The sequence below is a fragment of the Salmo salar genome, chromosome ssa20 (assembly GCF_905237065.1).
Source record: "Salmo salar chromosome ssa20, Ssal_v3.1, whole genome shotgun sequence".
NCBI lineage: Eukaryota > Metazoa > Chordata > Actinopteri > Salmoniformes > Salmonidae > Salmo > Salmo salar.
In genome coordinates, this window is record NC_059461.1 from 81,751,379 (window position 1) to 81,770,745 (window position 19,367).

Genomic DNA, 19,367 nt, shown 5'->3' on the forward strand with positions numbered 1-19,367 from the left:
CCACTACAGTCACTAGATGGTGATATAACCCCAGATATCAGTCCCTCTACTACAGTCACTAGATGGTGATATAACCCCAGATATCAGCCCCTCCACTACAGTCACTAGATGGTGATATAACCCCAGATATCAGCCCCTCTACTAGTCACTAGATGGTGATATAACCCCAGATATCAGCCTCTCCACTACAGTCACTAGATGGTGATATAACCCCAGATATCAGCCCCTCCACTACAGTCACTAGATGGTGATATAACCCCAGATATCAGCCCCTCCACTACAGTCACTAGATGGTGATATAACCCCAGATATCAGCCCCTCTACTAGTCACTAGATGGTGATATAACCCCAGATATCAGCCCCTTTACTATAGTCACTAGATGGTGATATAACCCCAGATATCAGACCCTCTACTAGTCACTAGTTGGTGATATAACCCCAGATATCAGACCCTCCACTACAGTCACTAGATGGTGATATAACCCCAGATATCAGACCCTCTACTAGTCACTAGATGGTGATATAACCCCAGATATCAGACCCTCTACTACAGTCACTAGATGGTGACATAACCCCAGATATCAGCCCCTCCACTACAGTCACTAGATGGTGATATAACCCCAGATATCAGCCCCTCCACTACAGTCACTAGATGGTGATATAACCCCAGATATCAGACCCTCTACTAGTAACTAGATGGTGATATAACCCCAGATATCAGACCCTCTACTACAGTCACTAGATGGTGATATAACCCCAGATATCAGCCCCTCCACTACAGTCACTAGATGGTGATATAACCCCAGATATCAGACCCTCCACTACAGTCACTAGATGGTGATATAACCCCAGATATCAGACCCTCTACTACAGTCACTAGATGGTGATATAACCCCAGATATCAGCCCCTCCACTACAGTCACTAGATGGTGATATAACCCCAGATATCAGACCCTCCACTACAGTCACTAGATGGTGATATAACCCCAGATATCAGACCCTCTACTACAGTCACTAGATGGTGATATAACCCCAGATATCAGCCCCTCCACTACAGTCACTAGATGGTGATATAACCCCAGATATCAGACCCTCTACTACAGTCACTAGATGGTGATATAACCCCAGATATCAGCCCCTCCACTACAGTCACTAGATGGTGATATAACCCCAGATATCAGCCCCTCCACTACAGTCACTAGATGGTGATATAACCCCAGATATCAGCCCCTCCACTACAGTCACTAGATGGTGATATAACCCCAGATATCAGACCCTCCACTACAGTCACTAGATGGTGATATAACCCCAGATATCAGCCCCTCTACTACAGTCACTAGATGGTGATATAACCCCAGATATCAGACCCTCTACTACAGTCACTAGATGGTGATATAACCCCAGATATCAGACCCTCCACTACAGTCACTAGATGGTGATATAACCCCAGATATCAGCCCCTCCACTACAGTCACTAGATGGTGATATAACCCCAGATATCAGACCCTCTACTACAGTCACTAGATGGTGATATAACCCCAGATATCAGACCCTCTACTAGTCACTAGATGGTGATATAACCCCAGATATCAGCCCCTCTACTATAGTCACTAGATGGTGATATAACCCCAGATATCAGCCCCTCCACTACAGTCACTAGATGGTGATATAACCCCAGATATCAGCCCCTCCACTACAGTCACTAGATGGTGATATAACCCCAGATATCAGACCCTCTACTAGTCACTAGATGGTGATATAACCCCAGATATCAGACCCTCCACTACAGTCACTAGATGGTGATATAACCCCAGATATCAGACCCTCTACTCAGTCACTAGATGGTGATATAACCCCAGATATCAGACCCTCCACTACAGTCACTAGATGGTGACATAACCCCAGATATCAGCCCCTCCACTACAGTCACTAGATGGTGATATAACCCCAGATATCAGCCCCTCCACTACAGTCACTAGATGGTGATATAACCCCAGATATCAGACCCTCTACTAGTAACTAGATGGTGATATAACCCCAGATATCAGACCCTCTACTAGTCACTAGATGGTGATATAACCCCAGATATCAGCCCCTCCACTACAGTCACTAGATGGTGATATAACCCCAGATATCAGCCCCTCCACTACAGTCACTAGATGGTGATATAACCCCAGATATCAGACCCTCTACTACAGTCACTAGATGGTGATATAACCCCAGATATCAGCCCCTCCACTACAGTCACTAGATGGTGATATAACCCCAGATATCAGCCCCTCCACTACAGTCACTAGATGGTGATATAACCCCAGATATCAGCCCCTCTACTACAGTCACTAGATGGTGATATAACCCCAGATATCAGCCCCTCCACTACAGTCACTAGATGGTGATATAACCCCAGATATCAGCCCCTCCACTACAGTCACTAGATGGTGATATAACCCCAGATATCAGACCCTCTACTACAGTCACTAGATGGTGATATAACCCCAGATATCAGCCCCTCCACTACAGTCACTAGATGGTGATATAACCCCAGATATCAGCCCCTCCACTACAGTCACTAGATGGTGATATAACCCCAGATATCAGCCCCTCCACTACAGTCACTAGATGGTGATATAACCCCAGATATCAGACCCTCCACTACAGTCACTAGATGGTGATATAACCCCAGATATCAGCCCCTCCACTACAGTCACTAGATGGTGATATAACCCCAGATATCAGACCCTCCACTACAGTCACTAGATGGTGATATAACCCCAGATATCAGCCCCTCTACTACAGTCACTAGATGGTGATATAACCCCAGATATCAGCCCCTCCACTACAGTCACTAGATGGTGATATAACCCCAGATATCAGCCCCTCCACTACAGTCACTAGATGGTGATATAACCCCAGATATCAGACCCTCCACTACAGTCACTAGATGGTGATATAACCCCAGATATCAGACCCTCTACTACTCACTAGATGGTGATATAACCCCAGATATCAGACCCTCTACTAGTCACTAGATGGTGATATAACCCCAGATATCAGACCCTCTACTACAGTCACTAGATGGTGATATAACACCAGATATCAGCCCCTCTAATAGTAACTAGATGGTGATATAACCCCAGATATCAGCCCCTCCACTACAGTCACTAGATGGTGATATAACCCCAGATATCAGCCCCTCCACTACAGTCACTAGATGGTGATATAACCCCAGATATCAGCCCCTCCACTACAGTCACTAGATGGTGATATAACCCCAGATATCAGCCCCTCCACTACAGTCACTAGATGGTGATATAACCCCAGATATCAGCCCCTCCACTACAGTCACTAGATGGTGATATAACCCCAGATATCAGCCCCTCTACTACAGTCACTAGATGGTGATATAACCCCAGATATCAGCCCCTCCACTACAGTCACTAGATGGTGATATAACCCCAGATATCAGACCCTCCACTACAGTCACTAGATGGTGATATAACCCCAGATATCAGACCCTCCACTACAGTCACTAGATGGTGATATAACCCCAGATATCAGACCCTCTACTACAGTCACTAGATGGTGATATAACCCCAGATATCAGCCCCTCCACTACAGTCACTAGATGGTGATATAACCCCAGATATCAGCCCCTCTACTACAGTCACTAGATGGTGATATAACCCCAGATATCATCCTCTCCACTACAGACCTGTAGAGGGCGCTCTGCCCCTGTTCTGGGGGAGCACCAGCAGGTTTTTAAATAGTACACACACAGCACACTAAGTGAAGAAAGGTACAAGACAGACCCCAGCCTTGGGCCTCAGCGCAGGAGGTGCCATACAACCTCTCTACCCCTAGCCTCTGCCGAGTCCCAACATCCGGATGTTCCAGTTCTCAGGGGAAATGGAAAGAGAGACTTCCGCTTTTGGACAATAACTCCTCCTCCACATTTACTGGATTGGTTGAACAGTGCAGAAGAGAACCTCCGCCAACATTTTGTTTTTCTTCTTGTGAAGACCAGTATGTAGGGGATCTAGTCTCAGGCGTTTCTTATACGTCTGCTACATTAGGTTACTCCACCCCAGATGTTTAGCCCTGACCTCTGGCCTGATATTTAACCCTGACCTTTGACCCCTAGTCCCCAGGCTGACCTTGTGATGTAAGGCACACAGCAGCTCAGCGAACCAGTAGAAGGACTGCAGCTCCCTGCACACCCACACAAAGTATAGCCTCCTGAGACGGAAATGCCTCCAGCCATCCCTGAGACAGACCACACACACACACACACACACACACGCACACGCACACGCACACGCACACGCACACGCACACACACACACACACACACACACACACACACACACACACACACACACAGAAAGTACAGTGTGAGAATTTGGTCATTAAGAACATGTCAAAATATTCCCACCAATGGTAAACCAACAACCAACCATCTCTTGTTAGACAGCCACTCACAGCAGGGCGTGCAGAACGCAGGCGAATGGCGTGACTCCGATCCCACCCGCCACACACAGACTGACCTCGTAGTTAAACACCTCCTGTGATGAACTGCCAAACGGACCATCCACGTACAGCCTACACACACAGTGGGGAGGGTTACAATAGTGAGACAGTGACAAATTACACACTACTTTAGACAATTATGACAAGTGGCTTTTGTTTGTTAACCTACATCCTTGTGGTAGTCTATACTCTATGTACACCTACCTCCTTGTGGTGGTCTATACTCTATGTTAACCTACCTCCTTGTGGTGGTCTATACTCTATGTTAACCTACCTCCTTGTGGTGGTCTATACTCTATGTTAACCTACATCCTTGTGGTGGTCTATACTCTATGTTAACCTACCTCCTTGTGGTGGTCTATACTCTATGTTCACCTACATCCTTCTGGTGGTCTATACTCTATGTTAACCTACCTCCTTGTGGTGGTCTATACTCTATGTTAACCTACATCCTTGTGGTGGTCTATACTCTATGTTAACCTACCTCCTTGTGGTAGTCTATACTCTATGTTAACCTACCTCCTTGTGGTGGTCTATACTCTATGTTAACCTACATCCTTGTGGTAGTCTATACTCTATGTTCACCTACATCCTTGTGGTGGTCTATACTCTATGTTCACCTACATCCTTGTGGTGGTCTATACTCTATGTTAACCTACCTCCTTGTGGTGGTCTATACTCTATGTTAACCTACCTCCTTGTGGTAGTCTATACTCTATGTTAACCTACATCCTTGTGGTGGTCTATACTCTATGTTAACCTACCTCCTTGTGGTGGTCTATACTCTATGTTAACCTACCTCCTTGTGGTGGTCTATACTCTATGTTAACCTACATCCTTGTGGTAGTCTATACTCTATGTTAACCTACATCCTTGTGGTGGTCTATACTCTATGTTAACCTACATCCTTGTGGTAGTCTATACTCTATGTTAACTTACATCCTTGTGGTGGTCTATACTCTATGTTAACCTACATCCTTGTGGTAGTCTATACTCTATGTTAACTTACATCCTTGTGGTGGTCTATACTCTATGTTCACCTACCCCCTTGTGGTGGTCTATACTCTATGTTAACCTACATCCTTGTGGTAGTCTATACTCTATGTTAACCTACATCCTTGTGGTGGTCTATACTCTATGTTAACCTACATCCTTGTGGTAGTCTATATTAACCTACATCCTTGTGGTGGTCTATACTCTATGTTAACCTACATCCTTGTGGTGGTCTATACTCTATGTTAACCTACCTCCTTGTGGTGGTCTATACTCTATGTTAACCTACCTCCTTGTGGTGGTCTATACTCCATGTTAACCTACCTCCTTGTGGTGGTCTATACTCTATGTTAACTTACATCCTTGTGGTGGTCTATACTCTATGTTCACCTACCTCCTTGTGGTAGTCTATACTCTATGTTAACCTACATCCTTGTGGTGGTCTATACTCTATGTTAACCTACCTCCTTGTGGTGGTCTATACTCTATGTTCACCTACATCCTTGTGGTGGTCTATACTCTATGTTAACCTACCTCCTTGTGGTGGTCTATACTCTATGTTAACCTACCTCCTTGTGTTGGTCTATACTCTATGTTAACCTCCTTGTGGTAGTCTATACTCTATGTTCACCTACATCCTTGTGGTAGTCTATACTCTATGTTCACCTACATCCTTGTGGTAGTCTATACTCTATGTTCACCTACTTCCTTGTGGTGGTCTATACTCTATGTTCACCTACATCCTTGTGGTAGTCTATACTCTATGTTCACCTATTTCCTTGTGGTGGTCTATACTCTATGTTCACCTACTTCCTTGTGGTGGTCTATACTCTATGTTCACCTACTTCCTTGTGGTGGTCTATACTCGCAGGACCTCATTTATAGTGAATGAATTGTAAACTAGGACACACACACACTATATACACACACACACACACTCACACACATACTGTATACACACACACACACACACACACACACACACACACACACACACACACTCACACACACACTCGGGATCCCAATGACATCCTATAAGGTCAGGCAAACATAAACAAACAGGCAACATCCTGCATGTCAGTCCCACAGCCAGACAGAAGGAGAGATCAGGATGATAACCCATTAAACAAATAAATATAATGGAGGGGGGATTCTCAGAGCTGATAAACACCCCCTAACCCTACAGCAGAGAGATAGATAGAGAGAGAGAGAGAGAGAGAGAGAGAGAGAGAGAGAGAGAGAGAGAGAGAGAGAGAGAGAGAGGAAGGAGATGGGAAGAAGAGTGAGAAGAAATAAAAAAATGAGAAAGGGAAAACAGTCCAGAGATCAGGAACACACTGCCCCCTCCATCTCTAAAGATCAGGAACACACTGCACCCTCCATCTCTAAAGAGCAGGAACACACTGCCCCCTCCATCTCTAAAGAGCAGGAACACACTGCCCCATCCATCTCTAAAGATCAGGAACACACTGCCCCCTCCATCTCTAAAGATCAGGAACACACTGCCCCCTCCATCTCTAAAGAGCAGGAACACAATGCCCCCTCCATCTCTAAAGATCAGGAACACACTGCCCCCTCCATCTCTAAAGAGCAGGAACACACTGCCCCCTCCATCTCTAAAGAGCAGGGACACACTTCTCCCTCCTTCATCTCTAGAGAGCAGGAACACACTCCCCCCTCCATCTCTAGTGAGCAGGAACACACTTCTCCCTCCTTCATCTCTAGAGAGCAGGAACACACGTCTCCCTCCTTCATCTCTAGAGAGCAGGAACACACTCCCCCCTCCATCTCTAGAGAGCAGGAACACACTCCCCCCTCCATCTCTAGAGAGCAGGAACACACTTCTCCCTCCTTCATCTCTATAGAGCAGGAACACACTTCTCCCTCAATCATCTCTAGAGAGCAGGAACACACTTCCTCCTCCATCTCTATAGAGCAGGAACACACTTCTCCCTCTATCATCTCTAGAGAGCAGGAACACACTTCTCACTCTATCATCTCTAGAGAGCAGGAACACACTTCTCCCTCTATCATCTCTAGAGAGCAGGAACACACTTCTCACTCCTTCATCTCTAGAGAGCAGGAACACACTTCTCCCTCCATCTCTAGAGAGCAGGAACACACTCCCCCTCCTTCATCTCTAGAGAGCAGGAACACACTTCCCTCTCCTTCATCTCTAGAGAGCAGGAACACACTTCCCTCTCCTTCATCTCTAGAGAGCAGGAACACACTTCCCTCTCCTTCATCTCTACAGAGCAGGAACACACTCCCCCCTCCTCCATCTCTATAGAGCAGGAACACACTTCACCCTCCTTCACTCTAGAGGGCAGGAACACACTTCTCCCTCCTTCATCTCTAGAGAGCAGGAACACACTTCCCTCTCCTTCATCTCTAGAGAGCAGGAACACACTTCCCTCTCCTCCATCTCTATAGAGCAGGAACACACTTCCCCCTCCTCCATCTCTATAGAGCAGGAACACACTTCCCTCTCATTCATCTCTAGAGAGCAGGAACACAATTCCCTCTCCTTCATCTCTAGAGAGCAGGAACACACTTCTCCCTCCTTCATCTCTAGAGAGCAGGAACACACTTCTCCCTCCATTTCTAAAGAGCAAGAACACACTTCTCCCTCCATCTCTAGAGAGCAGGAACACACTTCTCCCTCCTTCACTCTAGAGGGCAGGAACACACTTCTCCCTCCATCATCTCTATAGAGCAGGAACACACTTCTCCCTCCTTCATCTCCACTGAGCAGGAACACACTTCTCCCTCCTTCACTCTAGAGGGCAGGAACACACTTCCCTCTCCTTCATCTCTAGAGAGCAGGAACACACTTCCCTCTCCTTCATCTCTATAGAGCAGGAACACACTTCTCCCTCCGTCATCTCTAGAGAGCAGGAACACACTTCTCCCTCCATCGCTAGAGAGCAGGAACACACTTCCCCCTCCTTGTGGGGGTCTACAATTTTCTTTCTGAGGTCTTGGCTGATTTATTTTTGATTTTCCCATGATGTCAAGCAAAGAGGCACTGAGTGTGAAGGTAGGCCTTGAAATACATCCACAGGTACACCTCCAATTGACTCAAATTATTTCAATTAGCCTATCAGAAGCTTCTAATGCCATGACATCATTTTCTGGAATTTTCCAAGCTGTTTAAAGGCACAGTCAACTTAGTGTATGTAAACTTCTGACCCACTGGAATTGTGATACAGTGAATTATAAGTGAAATAATCTGTCTGTAAACATTTGTTGGAAAAATTACTTGTGTCATGCACAAAGTAGATGTCCTAACCGACTTGCCAAAACTACAGTTTGTTAACAAGAAATTTGTGGAGTGTTTGAAAAACGAGTTTTAATGACTCCAACCTAAGTGTATGTAAACTTCTGACTTCAACTGTAAATCCTTGTGGTGGTCTATACTCTCAGGACCTCATTTATAGTGAATGAATCGTAAACTAGGAAACACACACACACACACACACACACACACACACACACACACACACACACACACACACACACACACACACACACACACTGTATACACACACACACTGTATACACACACACACACACACACACACACACACACACACACACACACACACACACACACACACACACACACACACACACACACACACACACACACACACACCTGTGATCATGACAATCTGGACCAGGTTGTTTGGTCAGGTGGGGGATGCTATCACAAGTGCAGATCCCAACTAAGCACAGCCCACAGACCCAAAAAAATCTATGAGCCTCACACACACAGACACACACAAACATACATCAGGAAGGGTGTGAGGGCAGGGGTCAGAGGGTCATAAACTTTGCCCCCTGTGTGATTCTGAGCCTTCATGGGAAATCATGTCAGCTGCATTACTGAGGTAAGACAAGAGATATAGTGGTGTGTGTGTGTGTGTGTGTGTGTGTGTGTGTGTGTGTGTGTGTGTGTGTGTGTGTGTGTGTGTGTGTGTGTGTGTGTGTGTGTGTGTGTGTGTGTGTGTGCGTGCGTGCGTGCGTGCGTGTGTGTTCCTAGATAGAGTCCTTCTATCCCCATCCCCCTCTAACTCTTTGTAATTCTGACCTCTCTCTCTCACGCCCCCTGAGTTCACAAAGACTTACCAAGGTCTACTAGCACACTATACTACTTCTACCACACACACATGCCTACACTCTTAGAAAATGGTTCCATAAGGGTTCTTCAGCTGTCCCCATAGGATAACCCTTTTTGGTTCCAGGTAGAATCCTTTTGGGTTCCATGTAGGACCCTCTGTGGACAGGGTTCTACATGGAACCAAAAAAGGTTCCTTAACGGGTTCTCCTATTAGGACAGATGAAGAACCCTTTTAGGTTCTAGATGGCACCTTTGATTTCTAAGAATGTAGGCACTCACGCCCACACACTCACAGGGTCAAACCTACTTTGGGTATCTCCTCTGTTGCACCATGGGTAGGATCTCTGACTCGGCTCCCGGATCAGGAAGCAAAAGCTCTGTAAAACGTTCTGAAAAACAGAGGAATGAGACAAAAGAAAAAAGATGGAGGTGGAGGAGGAGAGTGAAGAAAAAGGAGAACAGACAGGACAAGGCATGAGACGAGAGGGGGAGAACAGAGAGAAAAGAGGAGAGAAGAAACAACACATGGTAAGACCATGAATCAGATGAGTTTGGGGTTGTGGTAGGACTGGCTGTACTGTAGCTTGTATGGGGTTGTGGTAGGACTGGCTGTACTGTAGCCTGTATGGGGTTGTGGTAGGACTGGCTGTACTGTAGCCTGTTCAGGGTTGTGGTAGGACTGGCTGTACTGTAGCCTGTTCAGGGTTGTGGTAGGACTGGCTGTACTGTAGCTTGTATGGGGTTGTGGTAGGACTGGCTGTACTGTAGCCTGTTCAGGGTTGTGGTAGGACTGGCTGTACTGTAGCCTGTTCAGGGTTGTGGTAGGACTGGCTGTACTGTAGCTTGTATGGGGTTGTGGTAGGACTGGCTGTACTGTAGCTTGTACGGGGTTGTGGTAGGACTGGCTGTACTGTAGCCTGTTCAGGGTTGTGGTAGGACTGGCTGTACTGTAGCTTGTATGGGATTGTGGTAGGACTGGCTGTACTGTAGCTTGTATGGGGTTGTGGTAGGACTGGCTGTAGAGCCATGTTAGAGCCATGTTAGAGCCACTGCTAGAGACATGTTAGCTCTTAGAACCCTGTACTAATACTGCTAGAGCCATGTTAGCTCTTAGAACCCTGTACTAATACTGCTAGAGACATGTTAGCTCTTAGAACCCTGTACTAATACTGCTAGAGCCATGTTAGCTCTTGGAACCCTGTACTAATACTGCTAGAGCCATGTTAGCTTTTAGAACCCTGTACTAATACTGCTAGAACCATGTTAGCTCTTAGAACCCTGTACTAATACTGCTAGAACCATGGTATCTCTTAGAACCCTGTACTAATACTGCTAGAGCCATGTTAGGTCTTAGAACCCTGTACTAACACTGCTAGAACCATGTTAGCTCTTAGAACCCTGTACTAATACTGCTAGAGCCATGTTAGCTCTTAGAACCCTGTACTAATGCCGCTAGAGCCATGTTAGCTCTTAGAACCCTGTACTTATACTGCTAGAGCCATGTTAGCTCTTAGAACCCTCTACTAATACTGCTAGAGCCATGTTAGCTCTTAGAACCCTGTACTAATACCGCTAGAGCCATGGTAGCTCTTAGAACCCTGTACTAATACCGCTAGAGCCATGTTAGCTCTTAGAACCCTGTACTAATACCGCTAGAGCCATGTTAGCTCTTAGAACCCTGTACTAATACCGCTAGAGCCATGTTAGCTCTTAGAACGCTGTACTAATACCGCTAGAGCCATGTTAGGTCTTAGAACCCTGTACTAATACCGCTAGAGCCATGTTAGGTCTTAGAACCCTGTACTAATACCGCTAGAGCCATGTTAACTCTTAGAACCCTGTACTAATACCGCTAGAGCCATGTTAGCGCTTAGAACCCTGTACTAATACCGCTAGAACCATGTTAGCTCTTAGAACCCTGTACTAATACCGCTAGAGCCATGTTAGCTCTTAGAACCCTGTACTAATACTGCTAGAACCATGTTAGCTCTTAGAACCCTGTACTAATACTGCTAGAGCCATGTTAGCTCTTAGAACCCTGTACTAATACTGCTAGAGCCATGTTAGCTTTTAGAACCCTGTACTAATACTGCTAGAGCCATGTTAGGTCTTAGAACCCTGTACTAATACCGTTAGAGCCATGTTAGCTCTTAGAACCCTGTACTAATACTGCTAGAACCATGTTAGGTCTTAGAACCCTGTACTAATACTGCTAGAGCCATGTTAGCTCTTAGAACCCTGTACTAATACCGCTAGAGCCATGTTAGCTTTTAGAACCCTGTACTAATACCGCTAGAGCCATGTTAGCTCTTAGAACCCTGTACTAATACCGCTAGAGCCATGTTAGCTCTCAGAACCCTGTACTAATACCGCTAGAGCCATGTTAGGTCTTAGAACCCTGTACTAATACCGCTAGAGCCATGTTAGCTCTTAGAACCCTGTACTAATACCGCTAGAGCCATGTTAGCTCTTAGAACCCTGTACTAATACCGCTAGAGCCATGTTAGCTCTTAGAACCCTGTACTAATACTGCTAGAACCATGTTAGCTCTTAGAACCCTGTACTAATACTGCTAGAGCCATGTTAGCTCTTAGAACCCTGTACTAATACTGCTAGAGACATGTTAGCTTTTAGAACCCTGTACTAATACTGCTAGAGCCATGTTAGGTCTTAGAACCCTGTACTAATACCGTTAGAGCCATGTTAGCTCTTAGAACCCTGTACTAATACTGCTAGAACCATGTTAGGTCTTAGAACCCTGTACTAATACTGCTAGAGCCATGTTAGCTCTTAGAACCCTGTACTAATACCGCTAGAGCCATGTTAGCTCTTAGAACCCTGTACTAATACCGCTAGAGCCATGTTAGCTCTTAGAACCCTGTACTAATACTGCTAGAGCCATGTTAGCTCTTAGAACCCTGTACTAATACTGCTAGAGCCATGTTAGCTTTTAGAACCCTGTACTAATACTGCTAGAGCCATGTTAGCTTTTCGAACCCTGTACTAATACCGCTAGAGCCATGTTGGCTCTTAGAACCCTGGACTAATACTGCTAGAGCCATGTTAGCTCTTAGAACCCTGTACTAATACTGCTAGAGCCATGTTAGCTCTTAGAACCCTGTACTAATGCCGCTAGAGCCATGGTAGCTCTTAGAACCCTGTACTAATACCGCTAGAGCCATGTTAGCTCTTAGAACCCTGTACTAATACCGCTAGAGCCATGTTAGCTCTTAGAACCCTGTACTAATACCGCTAGAGCCATGTTAGCTCTTAGAACGCTGTACTAATACTGCTAGAGCCATGTTAGGTCTTAGAACCCTGTACTAATACCGCTAGAGCCATGTTAGGTCTTAGAACCCTGTACTAATACCGCTAGAGCAATGTTAGCTCTTAGAACCCTGTACTAATACCGCTAGAGCCATGTTAGCGCTTAGAAACCTGTACTAATACCGCTAGAACCATGTTAGCTGATTGAACCCTGTACTAATACCGCTAGAGCCATGTTAGCTCTTAGAACCCTGTACTAATACCGCTAGAGCCATGTTAGCTCTTAGAACCCTGTACTAATACTGCTAGAGCCATGTTAGTGCTTAGAACCCTGTACTAATACCGCTAGAACCATGTTAGCTCTTAGAACCCTGTACTAATACCGCTAGAGCCATGTTAGCTCTTAGAACCCTGTACTAATACCGCTAGAGCCATGTTAGCTTTTAGAACCCTGTACTAATACCGCTAGAGCCATGTTAGCTCTTAGAACCCTGTATTAATACCGCTAGAGCCATGTTAGCTCTTAGAACCCTGTACTTATACCGCTAGAGCCATGTTAGCTCTTAGAACCCTGTACTAATACCGCTAGAGCCATGGTAGCTCTTAGAACCCTGTACTAATACCGCTAGAGCCATGTTAGGTCTTAGAACCCTGTACTAATACCGCTAGAGCCATGTTAGGTCTTAGAACCCTATACAAATACCGCTAAAGCCATGTTAGCTTTTAGAACCCTGTATTCATACTGCTAGAGCCATGTTAGCTCTTAGAACCCTGTACTAATACCACTAGAGCCATGTTAGCTCTTAGAAACCTGTACTAATACTGCTAGAGCCATGTTAGCTCTAAGAACCCTGTACTAATACTGCTAGAGCCATGTTAGCTTTTACAACCCTGTACTAATACTGCTAGAGCCATGTTAGCTCTTAGAACCCTGTACTAATACCGCTAGAGCCATGTTAGCTCTTAGAACCCTGTACTTATACCGCTAGAGCCATGTTAGCTCTTAGAACCCTGTACTAATACCGCTAGAGCCATGTTAGCTCTTAGAACCCTGTACTAATACCGCTAGAGCCATGTTAGGTCTTAGAACCCTGTACTAATACCGCTAGAGCCATGTTAGGTCTTAGAACCCTGTACTAATACCGCTAGAGCCATGTTAGCTCTTAGAACCCTGTACTAATACCGCTAGAGCCATGTTAGCGCTTAGAACCCTGTACTAATACCGCTAGAACCTTTGTTAGCTCTTAGAACCCTGTACTAATACCGCTAGAGCCATGTTAGCTCTTAGAACCCTGTACTAATACCGCTAGAGCCATGTTAGCTTTTAGAACCCTGTACTAATACCGCTAGAGCCATGTTAGCTCTTAGAACCCTGTACTAATACTGCTAGAGTCATGTTAGCTCTTAGAACCCTGTACTAATACTGCTAGGGCCATGTTAGCTTTTAGAACCCTGTACTAATACCGCTAGAGCCATGTTAGCTCTTAGAAACCTGTACTAATACCACTAGAGCCATGTTAGCTCTTAGAACCCTGTACTAATACCGCTAGAGCCATGTTAGCTCTTAGAACCCTGTACTAATACCGCTAGAGCCATGTTAGCTTTTAGAACCCTGTATTAATACTGCTAGAGCCATGTTAGCTCTTAGAACCCTGTACTAATACCGCTAGAGCCATGTTAGCGCTTAGAACCCTGTACTAATACCGCTAGAACCATGTTAGCTCTTAGAACCCTGTACTAATACCGCTAGAGCCATGTTAGCTCTTAGAACCCTGTACTAATACCGCTAGAGCCATGTTAGCTTTTAGAACCCTGTACTAATACCGCTAGAGCCATGTTAGCTCTTAGAACACTGTATTAATACCGCTAGAGCATGTTAGCTCTTAGAACCCTGTACTTATACTGCTAGAGCCATGTTAGCTCTTAGAACCCTGTACTAATACCGCTAGAGCCATGGTAGCTCTTAGAACCCTGTACTAATACCGCTAGAGCCATGTTAGGTCTTAGAACCCTGTACTAATACCGCTAGAGCCATGTTAGCTCTTAGAACCCTGTACTAATACCGCTAGAGCCATGTTAGGTCTTAGAACCCTGTACTAATACCGCTAGAGCCATGTTAGGTCTTAGAACCCTGTACTAATACCGCTAGAACCATGTTAGCTTTTAGAACCCTGTATTCATACTGCTAGAGCCATGTTAGCTCTTAGAACCCTGTACTAATACCACTAGAGCCATGTTAGCTCTTAGAAACCTGTACTAATACTGCTAGAGCCATGTTAGCTCTAAGAACCCTGTACTAATACTGCTAGAGCCATGTTAGCTTTTACAACCCTGTACTAATACTGCTAGAGCCATGTTAGCTCTTAGAACCCTGTACTAATACCGCTAGAGCCATGTTAGCTCTTAGAACCCTGTACTTATACCGCTAGAGCCATGTTAGCTCTTAGAACCCTGTACTAATACCGCTAGAGCCATGGTAGCTCTTAGAACCCTGTACTAATACCGCTAGAGCCATGTTAGGTCTTAGAACCCTGTACTAATACCGCTAGAGCCATGTTAGCTCTTAGAACCCTGTACTAATACCGCTAGAGCCATGTTAGCTCTTAGAACCCTGTACTAATACCGCTAGAGCCATGTTAGGTCTTAGAACCCTGTACTAATACCGCTAGAGCCATGTTAGCTCTTAGAACCCTGTACTAATACCGCTAGAGCCATGTTAGCGCTTAGAACCCTGTACTAATACTGCTAGAACCATGTTAGCTCTTAGAACCCTGTACTAATACTGCTAGAACCATGTTAGCTCTTAGAACCCTGTACTAATACTGCTAGAGCCATGTTAGCTCTTAGAAACCTGTACTAATACTGCTAGAACCATGTTAGCTCTTAGAACCCTGTACTAATACTGCTAGAGCCATGTTAGCTCTTAGAACCCTGTACTAATACTGCTAGAGCCATGTTAGCTTTTAGAACCCTGTACTAATACTGCTAGAGCCATGTTAGGTCTTAGAACCCTGTACTAATACCGCTAGAGCCATGTTAGCTCTTAGAACCCTGTACTAATACTGCTAGAACCATGTTAGCTCTTAGAACCCTGTACTAATACTGCTAGAGCCATGTTAGCTCTTAGAACCCTGTACTAATACTGCTAGAGCCATGTTAGCTCTTAGAACCCAGTACTAATACCGCTAGAGCCATGTTAGCTTTTAGAACCCTGTACTAATACCGCTAGAGCCATGTTGGCTCTTAGAACCCTGGACTAATACTGCTAGAGCGATGTTAGCTTTTATAACCCTGTACTAATACCGCTAGAGCCATGTTAGCTCTTAGAACCCTGTACTAATACCGCTAGAGCCATGTTAGCTCTTAGAACCCTGTACTAATAGTGCTAGAGCCATGTTAGCTCTTAGAACCCTGTACTAATACTGCTAGAGCCATGTTAGCTTTTAGAACCCTGTACTAATACTGCTAGAGCCATGTTAGCTTTTCGAACCCTGTACTAATACCGCTAGAGCCATGTTGGCTCTTAGAACCCTGGACTAATACTGCTAGAGCCATGTTAGCTCTTAGAACCCTGTACTAATACTGCTAGAGCCATGTTAGCTCTTAGAACCCTGTACTAATGCCGCTAGAGCCATGTTAGCTCTTAGAACCCTGTACTTATACTGCTAGAGCCATGTTAGCTCTTAGAACCCTGTACTAATACCGCTAGAGCCATGGTAGCTCTTAGAACCCTGTACTAATACCGCTAGAGCCATGTTAGCTCTTAGAACCCTGTACTAATACCGCTAGAGCCATGTTAGCTCTTAGAACCCTGTACTAATACTGCTAGAGCCATGTTAGCTCTTAGAACCCTGTACTAATACCGCTAGAGCCATGTTAGCTCTTAGAACGCTGTATTAATACCGCTAGAGCCATGTTAGGTCTTAGAACCCTGTACTAATACCGCTAGAGCCATGTTAGGTCTTAGAACCCTGTACTAATACCGCTAGAGCCATGTTAGCTCTTAGAACCCTGTACTAATACCGCTAGAACTAGTTAGCGCTTAGAAACCTGTACTAATACCGCTAGAACCATGTTAGCTGATTGAACCCTGTACTAATACCGCTAGAGCCATGTTAGCTCTTAGAACCCTGTACTAATACCGCTAGAGCCATGTTAGCTCTTAGAACCCTGTACTAATACCGCTAGAGCCATGTTAGCGCTTAGAACCCTGTACTAATACCGCTAGAACCATGTTAGCTCTTAGAACCCTGTACTAAAACCGCTAGAGCCATGTTAGCTCTTAGAACCCTGTACTAATACCGCTAGAGCCATGTTAGCTTTTAGAACCCTGTACTAATACCGCTAGAGCCATGTTAGCTCTTAGAACCCTGTACTAATACCACTAGAGCCATGTTAGCTCTTAGAACCCTGTACTTATACCGCTAGAGCCATGTTAGCTCTTAGAACCCTGTACTAATACCGCTAGAGCCATGGTAGCTCTTAGAACCCTGTACTAATACTGCTAGAGCCATGTTAGCTCTTAGAACCCTGTACTAATACCGCTAGAGCCATGGTAGCTCTTAGAACCCTGTACTAATACTGCTAGAGACATGTTAGCTCTTAGAACCCTGTACTAATACCGCTAGAGCCATGTTAGCGCTTAGAACCCTGTACTAATACCGCTAGAGCCATGTTAGGTCTTAGAACCCTGTACTAATACCGCTAGAGCCATGTTAGGTCTTAGAACCCTGTACTAATACCGCTAGAGCCATGTTAGCTTTTAGAACCCTGTATTCATACTGCTAGAGCCATGTTAGCTCTTAGAACCCTGTACTAATACCACTAGAGCCATGTTAGCTCTTAGAAACCTGTACTAATACTGCTAGAGCCATGTTAGCTCTAAGAACCCTGTACTAATACTGCTAGAGCCATGTTAGCTCTTAGAACCCTGTACTAATACTGCTAGAGCCATGTTAGCTCTAAGAACCCTGTACTAATACTGCTAGAGCCATGTTAGCTCTTAGAACCCTGTACTAATACTGCTAGAGCCATGTTAGCTCTTCGCTACATTACAACGGCTTGATTTGTTTGATCTGAGCAATTCTTCTTAGCTAGCTACATAGCCGTCTTTGTATCAAAGATAATTGTGTAGTTTAGAGTAACTGAGTAATTATCGAGGCTAGCTATCTTCGTCCTCCTAACGTAGTCAACACTGCTAGCTAGCTAGTCATCACTGTTAGCTAGCCAACTTCTACCGACTAACAGCACCGCAGAAACTATTACATTACAACGCAACGACTTGATTAGTGTGGTGTTAGTGTTAGTTAGCCAGCTACATAGTTGTCTGTGCTGTCTCTGTATCTAAGATAATTGTGTAGCTTGAGTTTGAGTATTATCGAGGTGTGCTAGCCAGCCGCGACGCGGCGCCAGACTTACTCAACACACCTAGTCATCATTAACCCACTGCCAGATAGCCATCCGTTACCGACTAGCAGCGCTGTAGTTACTAATACTTCACAACGGAACGATTTGACTAGTGCAGTGTTACCTAGCGAGCTACCTAGTTGTCTTTGTCATAGCTTGATAATTGTTAATTGATAATTGCTAGCTAGCCAGCCATCGAGGTTAGCTAGCCAGCTATTTCCGTCCCCCGCGACGCCATTTTTCCTAACCTAGCCAACTATTACCGACGAGCAGCATTGTTGAAACTAAATACACTACAAGGAACGTCTTGATTAGTGTTATGTTAGCTAGCTAGCTACAAAGTTGCTTTGTATCATGACAAGGTGTAGTACTGAAACTACCGAGGTTACCTAGCCAGCTACACGTTCAAAGTCAACAACGCAGCCACTGCTAGCTAGCCTACTCCACCAGCCAGCAGTACTGTATCATTTTAGTCAATAACATTTTTGCAACGTAAGCTTAACTTCCTGTACATTCGAGACGTGTAGTCCACTTGTCACTCCAATCTCATTTGCATTAGCGTAGCCTCTTCTGTAGCTTGTCTACTATGTGTCCGCCTATCCCTGTTCTCTCTCCTCTGCACAGGCCATACAAACGCTCCACACCGCGTGGCTGCTGCCGCTCTAACCTGGTGGTCCCAGCGCGCACGACCCACGTGGAGTTCCAGGTCTCCGGCAGCCTCTGGAACTGCCGGTCTGCGGCCAACAAGGCTGAGTTCATCTCAGCCTATGCTACCCTCCAGTCCCTAGACTTCCTGGCGCTGACGGAAACATGGATCACCACAGATAACACTGCTACTCCTACTGCTCTCTCCTCGTCTGACTACGTGTTCTCGCATACCCCTAGAGCATCGAGCCAGCGGGGTGGTGGCACTGGAATCCTCATCTCTCCCAAGTGGACATTCTCTCTTTCTCCCCTGACCCATCTGTCTATCTCCTCATTTGAATTCCATGCTGTCACAGTTACCAGCCCTTTCAAGCTTAACATCCTTATCATTTATCGCCCTCCAGGT

The 19,367-nt window shown here is 45.3% G+C and overlaps 1 protein-coding gene across 3 annotated transcripts in view; it reads right to left on the bottom strand.

Annotated features, from left to right (window-relative positions):
• nox4 (NADPH oxidase 4) overlaps positions 1-19,367 on the bottom strand; it is a 176,093-nt gene that overhangs the window by 22,496 nt on the left and 134,230 nt on the right. For all 3 annotated transcript variants that reach the window (XM_045704003.1, XM_014163465.2, XM_045704002.1), the window contains 3 exons: positions 9,951-10,032; positions 4,480-4,599; positions 4,155-4,263 (listed from right to left, as the gene is read on the bottom strand). In XM_045704003.1, the coding sequence (XP_045559959.1) occupies positions 4,155-4,263; positions 4,480-4,599; positions 9,951-10,032 (311 nt within the window). The remainder of the gene's footprint in view (positions 1-4,154; positions 4,264-4,479; positions 4,600-9,950; positions 10,033-19,367) is intronic.